Here is a 15,181-nt window from a genome sequence, read left to right on the forward strand (position 1 = left end):
ATTCCTTCTGTTGCTCAGGAAACTGCTTCATGTTGTTTTCTCTGAGGCTGGGCAAGTTTCTCACTGCTGTCTTGTTCTTGTGGAGGCCAAAGACTTAGGTCTAGGAAATTATTCATCTACTGCTACTGAGTTGCTCAGCTTAAATAGCACTTCTGTGTTGAGAAACAGCCATACATCAATACACCATAAGTAGTTTCTTAATTATTTGAGCAGTCTTGTTTCTTTTTTGTCAGTTCTTCAGTATACTGTAGAATTTGAGCATGTATCCAAATATAGTATTATGTGTGTGTGTGTGTGGGGGGGGGGGGGGGGGGGTTAAGATCTTCCACATATTCTGACAGCAGTGTCTTGCAGCATAAAAATGAGGAAATGATTTTAGTTTTACAGTTGTTGTTGGTAGCCATGAATTAATAGAATTAAATTGTTTGCCAGTAATTGTAGATGAGAAACCATAATCTGCTAATACCCACATGCACTTAACATTGCTTCACTGTAACTACATGGAAAAAAAACTGCATTTGATCCAATAATGTTGCAGTGACATACACTGTAGAGGTGGTGAATCATTCAAATTATGTGTGTTATAATTTCAGTAGGATGCTGGCAGTGACAGTTTAGTGTGGCAAGAAGACCTTATTTTATATTTTTGCACATAAAGATGAAACCTGATTATTTGTCCATACTTGACTATCAGATAAATTTCCATGTAGCGACAGTAAAACTGTTGAATTGAAAAAGCAGATAGTTTGTGTCTTGACAGATGCTTTGAAACATTGCACATTATTTATTAAGATTAGTAATTTGGGACTTATATGTAAAATGCAAAGAGCTCTTTTTTTTTCACACTCACCAGTACATTACATTGCATCCAAACTTCACTAAATATCTGAAAAGCTGTGAAAAATTGCTCAATGCTGGATTCATGTTGAGAAGACAGGGGATTTGCTGATATGAGAATTCTGATTTAAACTGTTAATGGTTTTCTGAATCCTTCCAATTGAGACTGGCTGCTGCATGCGATATGTTACAAGCCAAGCACATACTTTGTTCCTGTACTACTGCTGGCCTCCTCCTCTGTTAACCTCCTGCCTCACTCCCATCTCCAATGAGCCCAGGACCTTAACTTCACTCATTCTGCACCAGTACACTTCAAATTTGTGTGAATTCCTAAGGGACCAAACTGCTTAGGTCTTCGGTCCCTAGACTTACACACTACTTAAACTAACTTAAACGAACTTAGGCTAAGAACAACACAAACACCCATGCCCGAGGGAGGACTCGAACCTCCGGCAGGAGTGGCTGCACAGTCGGTCACATGACGCCACGCGGCACCAGTACCCTCTTCCTCTTTCTCCCCCTTCTTGTATTCTGTGAGCCCTCACCAGTACACTTTTCTATGTCATCATCATTGTGCACTGCGCAAGCTCATTGGTATCAGTGCATGTATGTCGCATTCCTATCCTGTGCACTGGCTGTCTCTCCCTCCTGCATTTGTGTCCCATGCGCCTAACGCCTCTCTCCAAGCCTCAGCCACCCTTCCCCAACCCACCCTTCTACCCCCTAACTTCTTTCTCCCATTAACCACTCCACACACACAACTCAACCTCTCACCCAGTTTGCTGCAGAACTGCAGTTCTGGCATTGTGTATTCAGCTAGCACAGTAGAGCTGTGTGTGTGTGTGTGTGTGTGTGTGTGTGTGTGTGTGTGTGTGTGTTCAGTTTGGTTTAGTTTAAGCACAATTCCATTATTTCTCCAGCAATCTTAAGGCTATTTAATTTATTAAAAGTGTAGTATTAATAAATTTATAGCTAATGTATAGCTGTAAGTGCTACATTGTAGATCATTAATGGTGCAGAAGTGAAATACCATCATACTAATTGATGAAAGGGGCATAACTGGAGCATACAAACATATAAATGAAGAGACAGACTTTGAATTTACAGTTTTCACTACTTCTAAGCAGATATCCACAATAATAAAAAAGCAGGCGGGAAATAGATTTTGGAAAAGGAAGATGTATGTAATATCCAAAACTTATTAAAAACAAAGATTCCAAGACTTACCAAGCGGGAAAGCGCCGGCATACAGGCACAATGAACAAAACACACAAACACACACAGAGAATTACTAGCTTTCACAACCGATGGTTGCTTCTTCAGGAAGGAGAGGGAAAGACGAAAGGATGTGGGTTTTAAGGGAGAGGGTAAGGAGTCATTCCAATCCCGGGAGCGGAAAGACTTCCCTTAGGGGGAAAAAAAGGACAAGTGTACAATCGCGCGCGCGCGCTCGCACACACACACACACACACACACACACACACACACACACATGTGCGGATGGATATGTGTGTGTGTGTGTGCGCGAATGTACACCTGTCCTTTTTTCCCCCTAAGGGAAGTCTTTCCGCTCCCGGGATTGGAATGACTCCTTACCCTCTCCCTTAAAACCCACATCCTTTCGTCTTTCCCTCTCCTTCCTGAAGAAGCAACCATCGGTTGCGAAAGCTAGTAATTCTGTGTGTGTGTTTGTGTGTTTTGTTCATTGTGCCTGTCTGCCGGCGCTTTCCCGCTTGGTAAGTCTTGGAATCTTTGTTTTTAATATATTTTTCCCATGTGGAAGTTTCTTTCTATTTTATTTACATCATCATTAATTATTTATTATTATTTATAATATCCAAAACTGTAAGAGATAACTAAAATTCATTCCAAACCAAGGAGATAATAAAAGGTTGCTGAAAGGTGACAATTTAGAAACATTTTGAGATTATGTTTACAGAGTACTGATATGAAGTGCTGGTAATCAAGGAGTTAAAACTGAGATCTCGACCCAAAGAAAATATCAAGTCCCAAATGAAAATGATGGATAACTAGACAGAGCATGAAAATAACAAGAAGATGAAGGGGGAAGGAAGAAGATCAGGAAGGAAGATGTACATACTCAGAAGGTCTGACAGATATAACATGCAAATGAAAATAATCAATTTTTGAAAATATTTTATAATTGGACGTATAAAAAATCTACACACCAAGTGGCAATAGGAGAACACACACATGAAAGGTATTGTGTATGCAAGCTTTTGGAGCCAGTGGCTCCTTCTTCTGGCAGAAAGGTTGAAGTGGAAGGATGAGGGCTGAAAGAAAAGGACTGTGAAGTTTAGAAAAAGGGATAGACTTCAAAAAATTCACAGGACCCCTGGTCAGAGGAGACTTACTGGGCGGGAGTCACTGGATGTGAAAAGTGTCCACATCTCTTGTGAAGATGTCTACAGAAACCAGTTTCAGATAATGGTTCCTTTAGTAAGCACACGACTGGATGGCTTATCTCATTTTGCATGTAGGGCTTGAATTTGTTGCCAGTGAGACATTAAAACTGGTAGTGTAATAAAATTAATCCATAAATTTACAGCTGTAGGATATCTGTTTCTACAAGTCATCGGTTAGCTGCAGTCCCATTCTTCCATTTGTACACAATAGAATCACAGAAGCTTGATGAGAGGAGTCACATAAGGTACGTACCCAGCCATTATGGTAAAGGATATCACAAAACAGAGTAATTCATCAGCTGCTGCCAGTGCATCAAGGAAATGCAGTTGTAAAAGAGTCAGACAAAAGAGGTTTGACTGTCTGCCTAATGTGGTCCCTATAGCAATTGTGGAAGTTCATCATGATCTCACCTTTCTCACATCTCATGTTGTAAAAGGAGAGATGCAGTGTTTTATGGCAGCCAGAACTGTCAGTTCGAGTAAGCAAGAGATAACAACTATCAGTGTTGGCCCCATACATCAGGAGATAAAAGTGAATGTTGAAGAACAGGTGAATCAGCTTTTAGTACCAATCTGGAACACAAATGCACCAGAAAGAACGGACTCTTCTAACTCATACTTATGCTGCAGCCATTAAATGACAATCTACTACCTTACCAATCTAAATACAACCGACTCTTACATCAGGTGTAATGGCCCACAGAAGAACAGGTATTTGGAGAACAAAGGACAAAATGCCAGTGAGCTGCTGCAGCTAAACAAGACTAATTTTTGGTGGCTATTATGCCACCAGATATCAACCATCACAATAGCTTTGTTCAAACCATTCAACTGCAGACAATTATAGTCAGCCTGTGAAATGAAGTTATTTGCCATACCTTGGATGAGGTTGCTCCCCAACTTGCCTTAACCATTCTCTGTTGTCAAACAGGGTCACAAACCACTCACCTAGCTACTGAATTCATGAAACCTATGCGAGAGGGCCATCTGTGAAGGGGAGGCCATCACTGATGAAAATCCTCCATGGGTGACAGTTGACAAGATTTCAGAATATTTCATTGATGTAACTGATGGCCAACCTATTCATGCACTAATCAACTTCTGCATCCTTTTCTGGATGTTGAATGCTTATTCTCACCAGCTAAAGAACACGTTCCTTGATTCAAAAATGACTGTGCTGAAAGTCGCAAATGGGAAATACATCCAACCGACAGGAACATTTATTGCACTATCAGTGACAGAAAACAGTTCTTCGAATTTGTCATTTTATTAGGAGGTAGTCATAATGTTTTTTTGCTTTTTGTGTACATCAAGTATAGGCTGTGGAAGATGGGAGCTCCAATTTGACAGTACTGTTTCAACAAGCAAACACAACAAAGATAGCTCTGAATGGTTGTTTTCCGTCGAAGTATGCCGTCAGTGATATGAGTTCCAGTCATCACTCTAGATGCTCTGTTAAACTGCAAAGATTTTGCTGATTGCAGAAAGCTGGCTGCTTAGGCTCACAAAAGAAATCTACATACCAGCAGCAATCATAAGCATTGTAGATGTTTATGGACAGCTTAGGATCACTAATTGTCACAAGCAGCACAACTTATCCCTAGGGGTATGTGCTTAGTGACCACTGAACTAATCCAGGAAGGGCAACTTAATGCTAGCAGTGAAAAATCATCCTCTGCTACCACTACAGACAGTGCAGGGGAGGCGCCTAGTCTCAAATTGCTAATAGGATACAGCCTGACTGAGAAATGATGTTGGTGCGTGTTAGCCATTCTGTGCCAGGTTTTTGGCACTTTCACATATGGAGTGGGGAAAAGGCAGCCCAAGTAGCCCATGGTAAAACACCATATCATCAAGGTGATCATTTACCAATGAACTGGCTATCTTACAGTATGTCGCTGGTTGAATGACAGATAATGCAGGAGGAGATGCTGCAAGATGACATTATTGAACCATCAGAGTGTCCTTGGTCCTCTCCTGTGGTCATTGTGAAGAAGGATGGCACATGGGACTTTTTGTCAACTTCCGATGACTGAACAAATTCATGACCAAAGATATCTACTTATTGCCGCACATTGATGACACCCTACAATGCTTGAGAGGAACAAAGTATTTCTCATATATGGACATGTAGAGGGATACTGGCAAATCAAGGCTGACGAGGTTGAGCAGGAAAAGACTGTCTTCATAACTTCTGTTGGTCTCTGTTGCCTTTTGGACTATGTAATGATTCAGCCACCTTCAAGCGTGTGAGGAGGAACCTGCTTGATGTGATTTCATCAGGAAGATAAAAACAACACGAGTCCTGTCTAATTATTGCCCACACAGAAACAAGGCTTATTATGTGATTTCACTTCCTTTGATTCTAGTAAAGCTAACCAGTAATTGAAGGCTCTTTACTTGTAGTTCTTTATTAGACATGATTTCTTCAGTACTTGACAACCTGGATATTACCCGTCTTTCTGATCTCCAGTGCTTCACATTGGAAGATTAGATGTGGTGCAGTATCATCACCATTACCACACAGCCTACATCTAGGGGCTTCTTTCTGTGTACCAAACATGTGTAGGTGTTTCATAAAGTTCCCATGACCTATTGTTAGTCCTACTGTGAGTATAGCCTGTCTCCTATTCAAAGCCAGGATCACAGAACTCTTAAAACACGGCTTTGGCATCTGTAGCTTTCTATATTTTTGTTTTTGGATCGTAGTCTAATATTCTACATACTGCTTTCTGATCTAGTTTTATAGTTCTGATTTAACCATCACCATAGTGATGGTTAGGACATGTTCTGGTCCAATATATGGAGTTGTCAGACCTCTCATAGCCAGCCTATCAGCTTTTTCATTGCTGTTGATTCCTGAGTGACCAGCAGGTTTACCAATGACCATTGATCTCATTGCAGGGGCTGATAGAAATTTTGGAGCTCTTGGCTGTCTCAATAAATGTAGGTGCTACAATCTTTGTAGTGGCTATGCATATTCTCCTTGGTGCACACCCTGATAATGGAAATTTCCATCTGGAATACCATGACCAGCTTCCCTGGAGAGATTACACTCTCTAGTCTAGGCTGTATCCCATATAATCCAGCCATAGCGCTTTACCTGGTTTTGACCTGTCAGTAAACCAGAGTATGTCTTTTGCATGGTGTCATGGTTTGTACTTCCACTGCTCCCTACTACTTCCACTTGTTACATGGAAAGGTTTATTGAAGCAGCTGGAAGGAATTTTACAGTTAGCTGACATTTCTCTGATCCTTCTTACATTCACAAATTTCTATACCATTGTGGAGTTTGGGATATCATAAAGGTATCCAGTTATTTCCAATTTTTAGCCTGTAAGCCCCTACCACTACCTCCATTTTAAACCACCAAGTTTAATGATGGTACGTCCTGTCTGGTCTCCATTCCAGCAGTGGGTGTGCTACTAATTCTGCCTGTTATGGCTAAGCATGCCAGTCTCTGCACGTTGCCAAGCTGCTTAGCAGCCACCTTCTGTTCTACTTTGTTCCACTATATGCCCCTTAAATATCGTAAGTCTTATTACAGTAGTGTACATATGGTACATACCCTTGGGATGTTGCCCCAGTTTTTCCCACAGGCTGTTCTAGTGCTCATAAGGGTACCTTTTGCTTTGAACATATATCCCTTATGTGAGGGATCCATGGTAGTTTCGCATCCAGGGTTATCGTCAGATACTTCCCTACCCTCGGTTCAGGTGTTGACACCTTAAGTGGATGACATGTCTTTGCTATCTGGGTGACATTGCCATTTTTCAAGGACATTTGGAGAACATGTAAGCCACCTGACCATGTTGAAAGGTGCTCAGACTTCAGGCCTCTATCTGAATCTGAAAAGAGCCTTTTAGCCAGCAAAGAAATAAAAATCTTAGGACCACTAATAAATGCCAGTGGAGTCCATCTGATCAAAAGAAAATAAGAGCAGACACAGATTTTCTGACTCATCGTCATATTTGTGAAGTGAGAGATGTTCTTAGAATTTGTTCATGCTATTCATACTACTAGTGATTCATAAAGAACTTCTGCACAGTGGCATGATCTTTGGAAGAACTACTGCCAGGGAGGAACCAAACATCCCTGAGATAATGTGAAAGAAGGGTCTTTTAGGAGGTGCTAATATCTTCTCCAGGTTTAGCAAATTATGATGATAATGCTGAAACATAACTTCACATTGATGCTAGCAGTTGTGGGATAGGTGCAGTTCTAGTGCAGATACTGTGAGATACTGAAAAGTTGGTGGTTTATGCTTCCAGGTATTCTCAGAGTCTGAGATTAACTACTCTGCAATGGAAGAAGAGTGCTTTGCATTTGTTTGGGCCATCAACAAGTTCTGATTGTTTGGTGAAACATTCACCATTGTGATGGACCTCCAAATATCCATGCTGACTGACTAACCAGAGGGATCTGTCATCTCGATTAGGGAGATGGACACTGAGGCTTCAGGAGTACATTACAGAGGTATACAAAAATGAATGCAACCCAACGATGTCGACTGCATTTCAAGGAATTCTGTGGCAGAACACAGCAATGCACACTATCTCAGTCATCACTAAATTAAATGACATTACTGACAATCAGGAGGAAGACCCAGTAGTGTTGGCAACCATATAAGCCATGAAGAATTGGGAACCAACCAAAGTAGAATTCCAGTTAATGAACAGAGTATTGTATAAGAGGAATTATGATCTGTTGTGGGTGGAAATGATTGCTTGTCACCCCAGCTCATCTGTGGCCAACTATCCTGAAGTTTCTTCATGAGGCCCCAATATCTAGTCACCTGGAATTTGTGAAGACTCTAGACAGAATCAGATGCAGGTATCACTGGCCAGGTCTTTACCAATACATCAGCCACAATGTGAGCCACTGTAAGGAATTCCAGCATCAGAAACACATGCTGCATTTACCTCTGGGTCATATGGTATCAATCCCAGCTGCAGTGGTGCCATGCCACCAGATTGGAGTTGACATACTGGGGAGGTTCCTGAAGACGACAAACAGGAGTTGTGGATAACAGGCTACACTGACCACCTCAGCTGCTACACTGTCACCAAATCTGTGCTGGCTGCTGAAGCTCCAGAAATTGCAGGGGTCATTCTTCAAGATGTCATCCTGAAACACAGGGCACCCATGATCTCTGATCATGGAAAAGTTTTCCGGTCAAGACAAGTATCAAAGGTAATTTCACACTGCACATCACCTACAGAATGAAAACTGCCTACCACCAACAGACAAATGCTCACCCTGAACACTCTAATAACATCTCACTGAATACTCTTGATAAGAGTAGATATGCTCTTGATGCTCTTGATGCACATTGATGTTGAATGGAGAGACTGGGAAAGAATACTACCCGACATGACATTTGCTTACAACCAGCAAAGCAAGACACTACAGGCTTCACATTTTTCTTTGTGATCCACTGTCACAAGGCTGAAACAACAATGGATACACTGTCCCATTTGAATGAGACAGTACTCAAGTTGACAACATGACACAACTCATCACCAGGAAGAATGACTGAGAGTACTACAACACCCAGCACTGGTCAAAGGGATACATCCCAGTACACTTGGGATGGAATTTTACACCAGTGTGGAAAGTGAGATTACTGGAATACTTACTAATAGCTACTTTGGGCCATATCATATCCTTTGTTGTCAATGATTATGACTCTTCATCAACAAGACAAAATGACAGAGATAACTATAGTTCTGAGATGGACTTGATTCTGCTTTTGTGGTTACAATATATTAATGTAAATTTAATCAATGCTTTTTTTCTAATGGTTGATAATGTGGATTTGGTTGAAGCTGAGTGAAATGGGATGGAGAATGATTACAGCAATATTTCAGTTTTGGATGATTATCTTCTTTTGCAACAGTTCAAAATTACCATACAATGCACCCTTGGTGGTTTCTTCTTCTTCTTCTTCTTCTTCTGATTTTGCTTTTTCCTTCCTTTTTTTCCACATTAGACTGTGATCCATAGCATGTTTCTCATTTCATCTTCCTAAGCACAGAAGAGAAGTGATCAAAAACTTTATGGACCCAACTGAAAAAATCTGTGAACCGCAGTGTTTGAGGGACGAGTTCGACCATTTAAAAACTGCTTCAAGAAGAAACAGCTACTCTGACAAAGAAAAAGTAGTGCAGTATGTCCTAAAAATGCAGGGCATCTAGTGAAAAAGAGCAATTAAAAGGCTTTTGTAACAGAAATCACAGATCAGCAGAGTACTAAGAAGACAGTTTTGACACAGTGCTTAAAACAACAAGAAATGTATGTTTCATGGGCCAAACCCACCGATTGCTTGCAGAAGTGTACAAAATCCCTTGCACATGTGGTTAAGTGAATATAAGAACTACACAAAAAGGAATTAACATCCAACTCAAGAAAAGCAAGAGCAGTATTGTCATTGGGGAAACATGGGTAAATCTGCGGTATAAGGTCATATGCCAGGACTAGGGAACCAGAAAATTTGTTTCTGTGTTTCAAAGGTTTTACCAAGATTCAGTCATTAGCACACTAAGATGTACAGAGGCCATAGAAATTCAAAAGCACATAAACTGCTTTAACAGAAAACAAGAAAGATTGAAATTACACAAGTTGTGGTCATTATCAGATAGCACTAACTATTCCACACTGCAAGCTTCATGATGTAAGCTCTGCTGTGAAGTCTTAGGCAGCAGTGTGATGATATCACAAACTGACTCTTTTTCACAGATGCATGTAAACTATTTGACAAAAATGATTTTATTTATGTTTGTACTGCTATCCATGTCTTGATAGTCTCTGATGACCTCTTCAGAGACATTAGACAGAGAAATATGCCTGGGACCATGGCTAAATGCCTCTAAAACAAAAACTGCCAAGTACACATTCTGTAAATAATTTCACACACTACTTTTACGTCACTTTGCTACCAGCTTTAACAAGCCACACTTGGTGGTCTAGTGGTAAAGTACCTGCCTGAACCGAAAGCTCATGAGATCGTGGTCAGACATCAGCCCTCATTTCTGTGATGTGAACGTATGCCAGAAATGGCACGTACTTCAGATTCCACATTAAACTATAGGTTTTCTTTCCCTAACAGGATTATGGGCTGGGTTAGGGGTACCAAGTCGTTACAGTGATGTCCAACTAAAAAACTTGCACCAGGCAACTAACATCCCTCTTGAGGGTCTTCAAGCAAGGTATGGCATATGATTATTTCTTTTCTTCTTTTACCAGCTTTAAACATTTCTATTGAAATACCATCACTCCAGATGCCTTTACTCACTGTCTGTTTTTCTGATCCATCTCTTGAATTATACTGAGATTTTAATTTTATCTCTCTGTAGTTTGTTACTGTGACATCTGCAGTCTTCACTGGTGTTTTTGTCGTTACTGATTTTTGTTTTATAGACATTTCTGTGTCTAAGGTTTTGTCCCCTAATGCTGGGAACATCACAGTGACTGTCACTCAGACATAATTCCAGACCAGCTAGCTGAATTGTTTTACATATCCACACAACTGTCAGTTTATGGCATCATCAGATTGATGCCTAAGATCACAGAGTCATGCTGACATGTGTTAGGGAGCTCATAATGGATAAGGGTTGTCACTGTTTACTGTATTTAGCACTAAGCCCCATAACTTGTCTAATTTCAGTCCTTTTTTTTTTATTAAAGTTGTTTTGGTGCTTTTAATTTCTATGGCCTCTCTTAGCACAGTAATGACTGGTTCTTGGTAAAACCATAGAATTGGATAAACAAATCTCACGGGTCCCTGATCCCAGTGCATGATATGCTACTACCAATTTACCCATTTTTCCTAGACAACAAATGTGCTAGTGTCCCTTAAGTCAGGTGTTAATTCTTGTTTTTGTAGTTTCTATGTATACTTGACTGCATATGCAAGGGATTTCATAGATCCTGTGGCAAGTATGGGCACTGATCCACTGCAGTGTTCAAATATTCACGTACCTTTCTTGTTAGTTTAAACACTGTGCTAATACTGTGTCTTCATAGTACTTTGCTGATGTAATGTGTGACTTTTGCTACCAAAGGGAGGAAAACATTCCCTTTAAATGATTCTTTTTCACTAAAAGCTGTGGAGCTTTGAGGATCTGGTGCACTATTTTTTTCTCTTTGTAAGAATTGCCATTTGTTCTGTAAGTAGTTCCTCAGTGATTGAGCTCTTTTTCTGAGTACTATGATTCACAAATACTTTAAGCCTAGGTCACTCCTGTTTTGCTCAGTCCTGTTAGCTAGTTGGATGGTGATTGGAATTTTTGCAAAGGTATTTAACTGTGTGAGTGGACATTCTTTGACTTTGTTCCCTGAACTTCCATCAGTTTTTCTAAGTAGTGGTAGTTCCAAATATGAAATCTGTCCTCCTTTCTCTTTTTCAGTAGTGAACTTTATATTGGAATTAGCATCATTCAGAAAATTTAGATTTCTGGGAGTTTGCTTTCCCCATGAGGCCATATAACAAAAGTGACAACTAACAGAAGGGTTTCTTCTTGACCTTCTGGAAATGTTTGCAGAAGAGCAACCAAGTGTTTGGCAGTTCCACGTGTTGGATGGTCAATAGTGCAAGGTCTTAATGGATTTGTGAATTTTTGGTAAACTACACAATCTTGGTGGCAATGCTTCTGATTTGATGAGGTGCATCTTGTCAGTGGAAGAAGTTGAAGAGATTTTCATTTGTATGTTTGTTTGTTATCCTAAGAATGGAAGTTTTGGGATCTCCCGTACACTCGCTGTATCTTTCAGTTTCTGTTATGTCCCAAATTTTTATGTTATAGTAACTATGTCTTCCATTGATATTCTTGAAAGTGTAACAGCATAGATTCCTCCTTTGGCCATCATGTCTCTTTCATTCTTAAACAGGAGCTGGCAGATATATTAATAACTGTATGACCTATGCCTGAAGGTAGGAAAGTCACTTTCCTCTTTTGCAAACTGTCAAATTTCACCTTCTGTCTATTTATTATTTGTGCATGATCTGTTTCTGTGGTCTGATATGTCATTCTATCGATCATGTCCCAGACATCACAACACAAGTTATTACCAATGAAGCTGTGTGTTTCTGTGAACTTGCAGTACATAGTGGCCGTCTCGCAGGTGGAGTAACACTGACTCTGTGTAGTTGCAGTTCAGCTGTCCTGTCGAAATGAAGTTTATCTTCAATCTTGGAAAATTTGGTGTTGTCAAAGTGTGTCTACATCACAGCAAAAACATGAGAGAACTAAGTAAACAACATCTTTTCTTCTGTGTGTCTTTTCTCGACATGACCTTCCATAAAGTCATTTGATTGAACTTTGCAGGCTTCCATGGCCGGTACTCGCTTCCTTGATTACTTCTGCTTTATGGACATTAGTTTGTGCCCTAAGATGTATTTCTGTGCCTAACATTTCATCTTCTAATGCTAGAGACATCGTCAGAGGCTGTAAAGTTGAAACTTATATCTGAGTTACTTTTTTGAGTGAACTTATTATGTTCTTACTTGAACATTTATGTTGTATGTCACACTGTTGAATAATTAATTCCATATGGTAAACAGTGAATTTCATTTACTTCTGCACTGAGAGAGTGATTTTTTGTAATAGAGACAAGGCATTACTTCTGTTTGTAACTAGCAAAGTTACTCTTGAGCATACATTATGACTCAGTACAATTGAACCTCATTCATTCAGACTAGTTGGGACTGTAAATCATCTGGATTATAGAAAATTGGGATCATCTGAAAATTTAGAACAAATTAGAGTGATAATGTTTAAATGCCATAAATGTCATATTTGATTTCATACAAACATACAAATTATATATTATTTTCACACAAATTTTTAGCAGCAATTTAAAAAATCAGTGAGTTTTATGTGCTGAAGATTCTTTTGAGCTGGATTTCACCAGCATTAGAGTGGCTGAAGTTTTTTTGCCTGACATTTCAAATAAACCATTATTTTGTCCAGCTGTGTTGTTGTCTCTATATGTATTATGTCTTCAGATTGAGCACCTAGCTTCATCATCTAATCCATCATCACTGTCTGCAGTGAGACAGACAACAGTGATTTTATTATCAGAAATCGTACATTGTCATTCACAGTCAGTCATTTATATCAATAACACATATGTCTGAGTATTGAGTGATGTTTGCAAAAGTTTCAACGAATGCTGACGATTCGACATTGTCATCATTTTCAATGTTATATGTAAATCGAAGGAGGTGAGGAGAAAGGAAAGGGAAGGGAAGGGATTACTGAAATCAGCTGCATCAGGACATTACACAGATTTAGCAGCAGCGTGTGAAAGTGTGTGCTGGACATGTCCAAAAGAACAGACATCACACATTCGTATATTTAATTTTCTATATTCATTGTCCAGACCATGTCAGTAGGAAGTAGGATCAGAAATTGTCACACGTGGATTATGCCTCCAGTCTGGCACGACTGCAGTTCCAACAGCAAATTTAGCCTTTATCCATCCTGTGCAGTACATTTACCGTTTTGTCTGTGAATGCATTTCGCACTTGCAGCAAGCCAGGGAAGTAAAGTACTGTACATCTCAATGTTAACTTATTAGGTGGACTGTCCAGTGAGCCATCATCAATTGTTGACATTTTTACTTCCAGAGTACTGAATATTGTTATGTCACAGTACTAAAAAAATATGGATGGACTATAGATCTGGGTTAATGAGGGTAAGATAAATGAGGTTTACTGAGCCACAAATGAGGTTTTACTTTAGTTATATTACTTAGTTACATCTGAGTCTATGCGTAAAATATTCTGTTATGTTGTAGTATTACATTAAAAAGTCTCATTCCTTTTGACATACATTATACATTGACTCTGTAAAGCAGGTGACACAGGTACACTGAAGGAATATTTAAATGTGAATGGTTATAATTTTTTCTGCGTATAACTAGTAATGATGAAATGCACACAAAAAAATTAAGAATTTTTAGGCTCTTGAATGTTGATCATACAGTGCAATATTTTCATTAGTTATGCAAATAAAATAAAATTAATGTCTTTTAGTGATTTATATCTATTGGTAGAACTAATATCAGAGTTGTTCCAGCATACTCATTGTTAGAAGATATCCAATAAGTGTCAAACTTTAATGTAAGATTCCGTGATATATAGTGACTGGCACAACTCTGTGTTTAAAAATAATTATAAATATCTGTGCAATTACAGTGGAGGTTCAAAGGAAATGGACACATACAAAGACATTGAGAATTTCTGGAAGGAAACTGGATGCTCTAGTGTAATGATTGCAAGAGCTGCGCAGTGGAACTGTTCTATCTTTCGAAAAGATGGTAAGCTGCCTCTGGATGATGTTATACGTGCATATCTGAAATATGCTGTGGACTATGACAATTCACCTTCAAATACAAAATATTGCGTTCAGAACATGCTACGTGAACTTCAGGAAACTCCGCTCGGGAAGAAGTTCTTGGAAATGCAAACCTTAGATCAAATCTGGTGAGTTAACAAACTTCAATTCATATCTGCATCCTTAATTTTGTTCCAAATAAAACTAGAACACTGCATATTGTGAAGAACAGCACTGCCATTTAAACACATTTTGTGGGTTGGCACACTGTAAGAACCAAAAATTTACATGCCATACGAAAGCCACTAGCATCATTGTTCTAGTCCCAACTGTTCTGTGTGTTTTGAAATGTCATGATTTTCTTTCAGTTGTGCATTTGGTAACACTATTATTAAGTGTTCATTGTTGTTGACAGTGAGAAAACATCTAGTTGTGTAAAAAAAAGAAAGTAATTTTGTGCCTGTTCCTATACCAATTATTCAAGACACAATCCCCAGTCACAGCAAGTGGTGTGTGTTAAGAGAACAAGAAATATGACATAACATGAGGCAATGGTGAAATATCAGTAACTGAAGAACT

The 15,181-nt window shown here is 39.3% G+C and overlaps 1 protein-coding gene across 1 annotated transcript in view; it reads left to right on the forward strand.

Moving 5' to 3' along the window:
- LOC126337035 (tRNA-dihydrouridine(20) synthase [NAD(P)+]-like) overlaps positions 1-15,181 on the forward strand; it is a 68,721-nt gene that overhangs the window by 25,487 nt on the left and 28,053 nt on the right. The window contains exon 4 of the mRNA XM_050001337.1: positions 14,464-14,751. Within this exon, the coding sequence (XP_049857294.1) occupies positions 14,464-14,751 (288 nt within the window). The remainder of the gene's footprint in view (positions 1-14,463; positions 14,752-15,181) is intronic.

This window comes from Schistocerca gregaria, chromosome 2, assembly GCF_023897955.1.
Source record: "Schistocerca gregaria isolate iqSchGreg1 chromosome 2, iqSchGreg1.2, whole genome shotgun sequence".
NCBI classification, from domain to species: domain Eukaryota; kingdom Metazoa; phylum Arthropoda; class Insecta; order Orthoptera; family Acrididae; genus Schistocerca; species Schistocerca gregaria.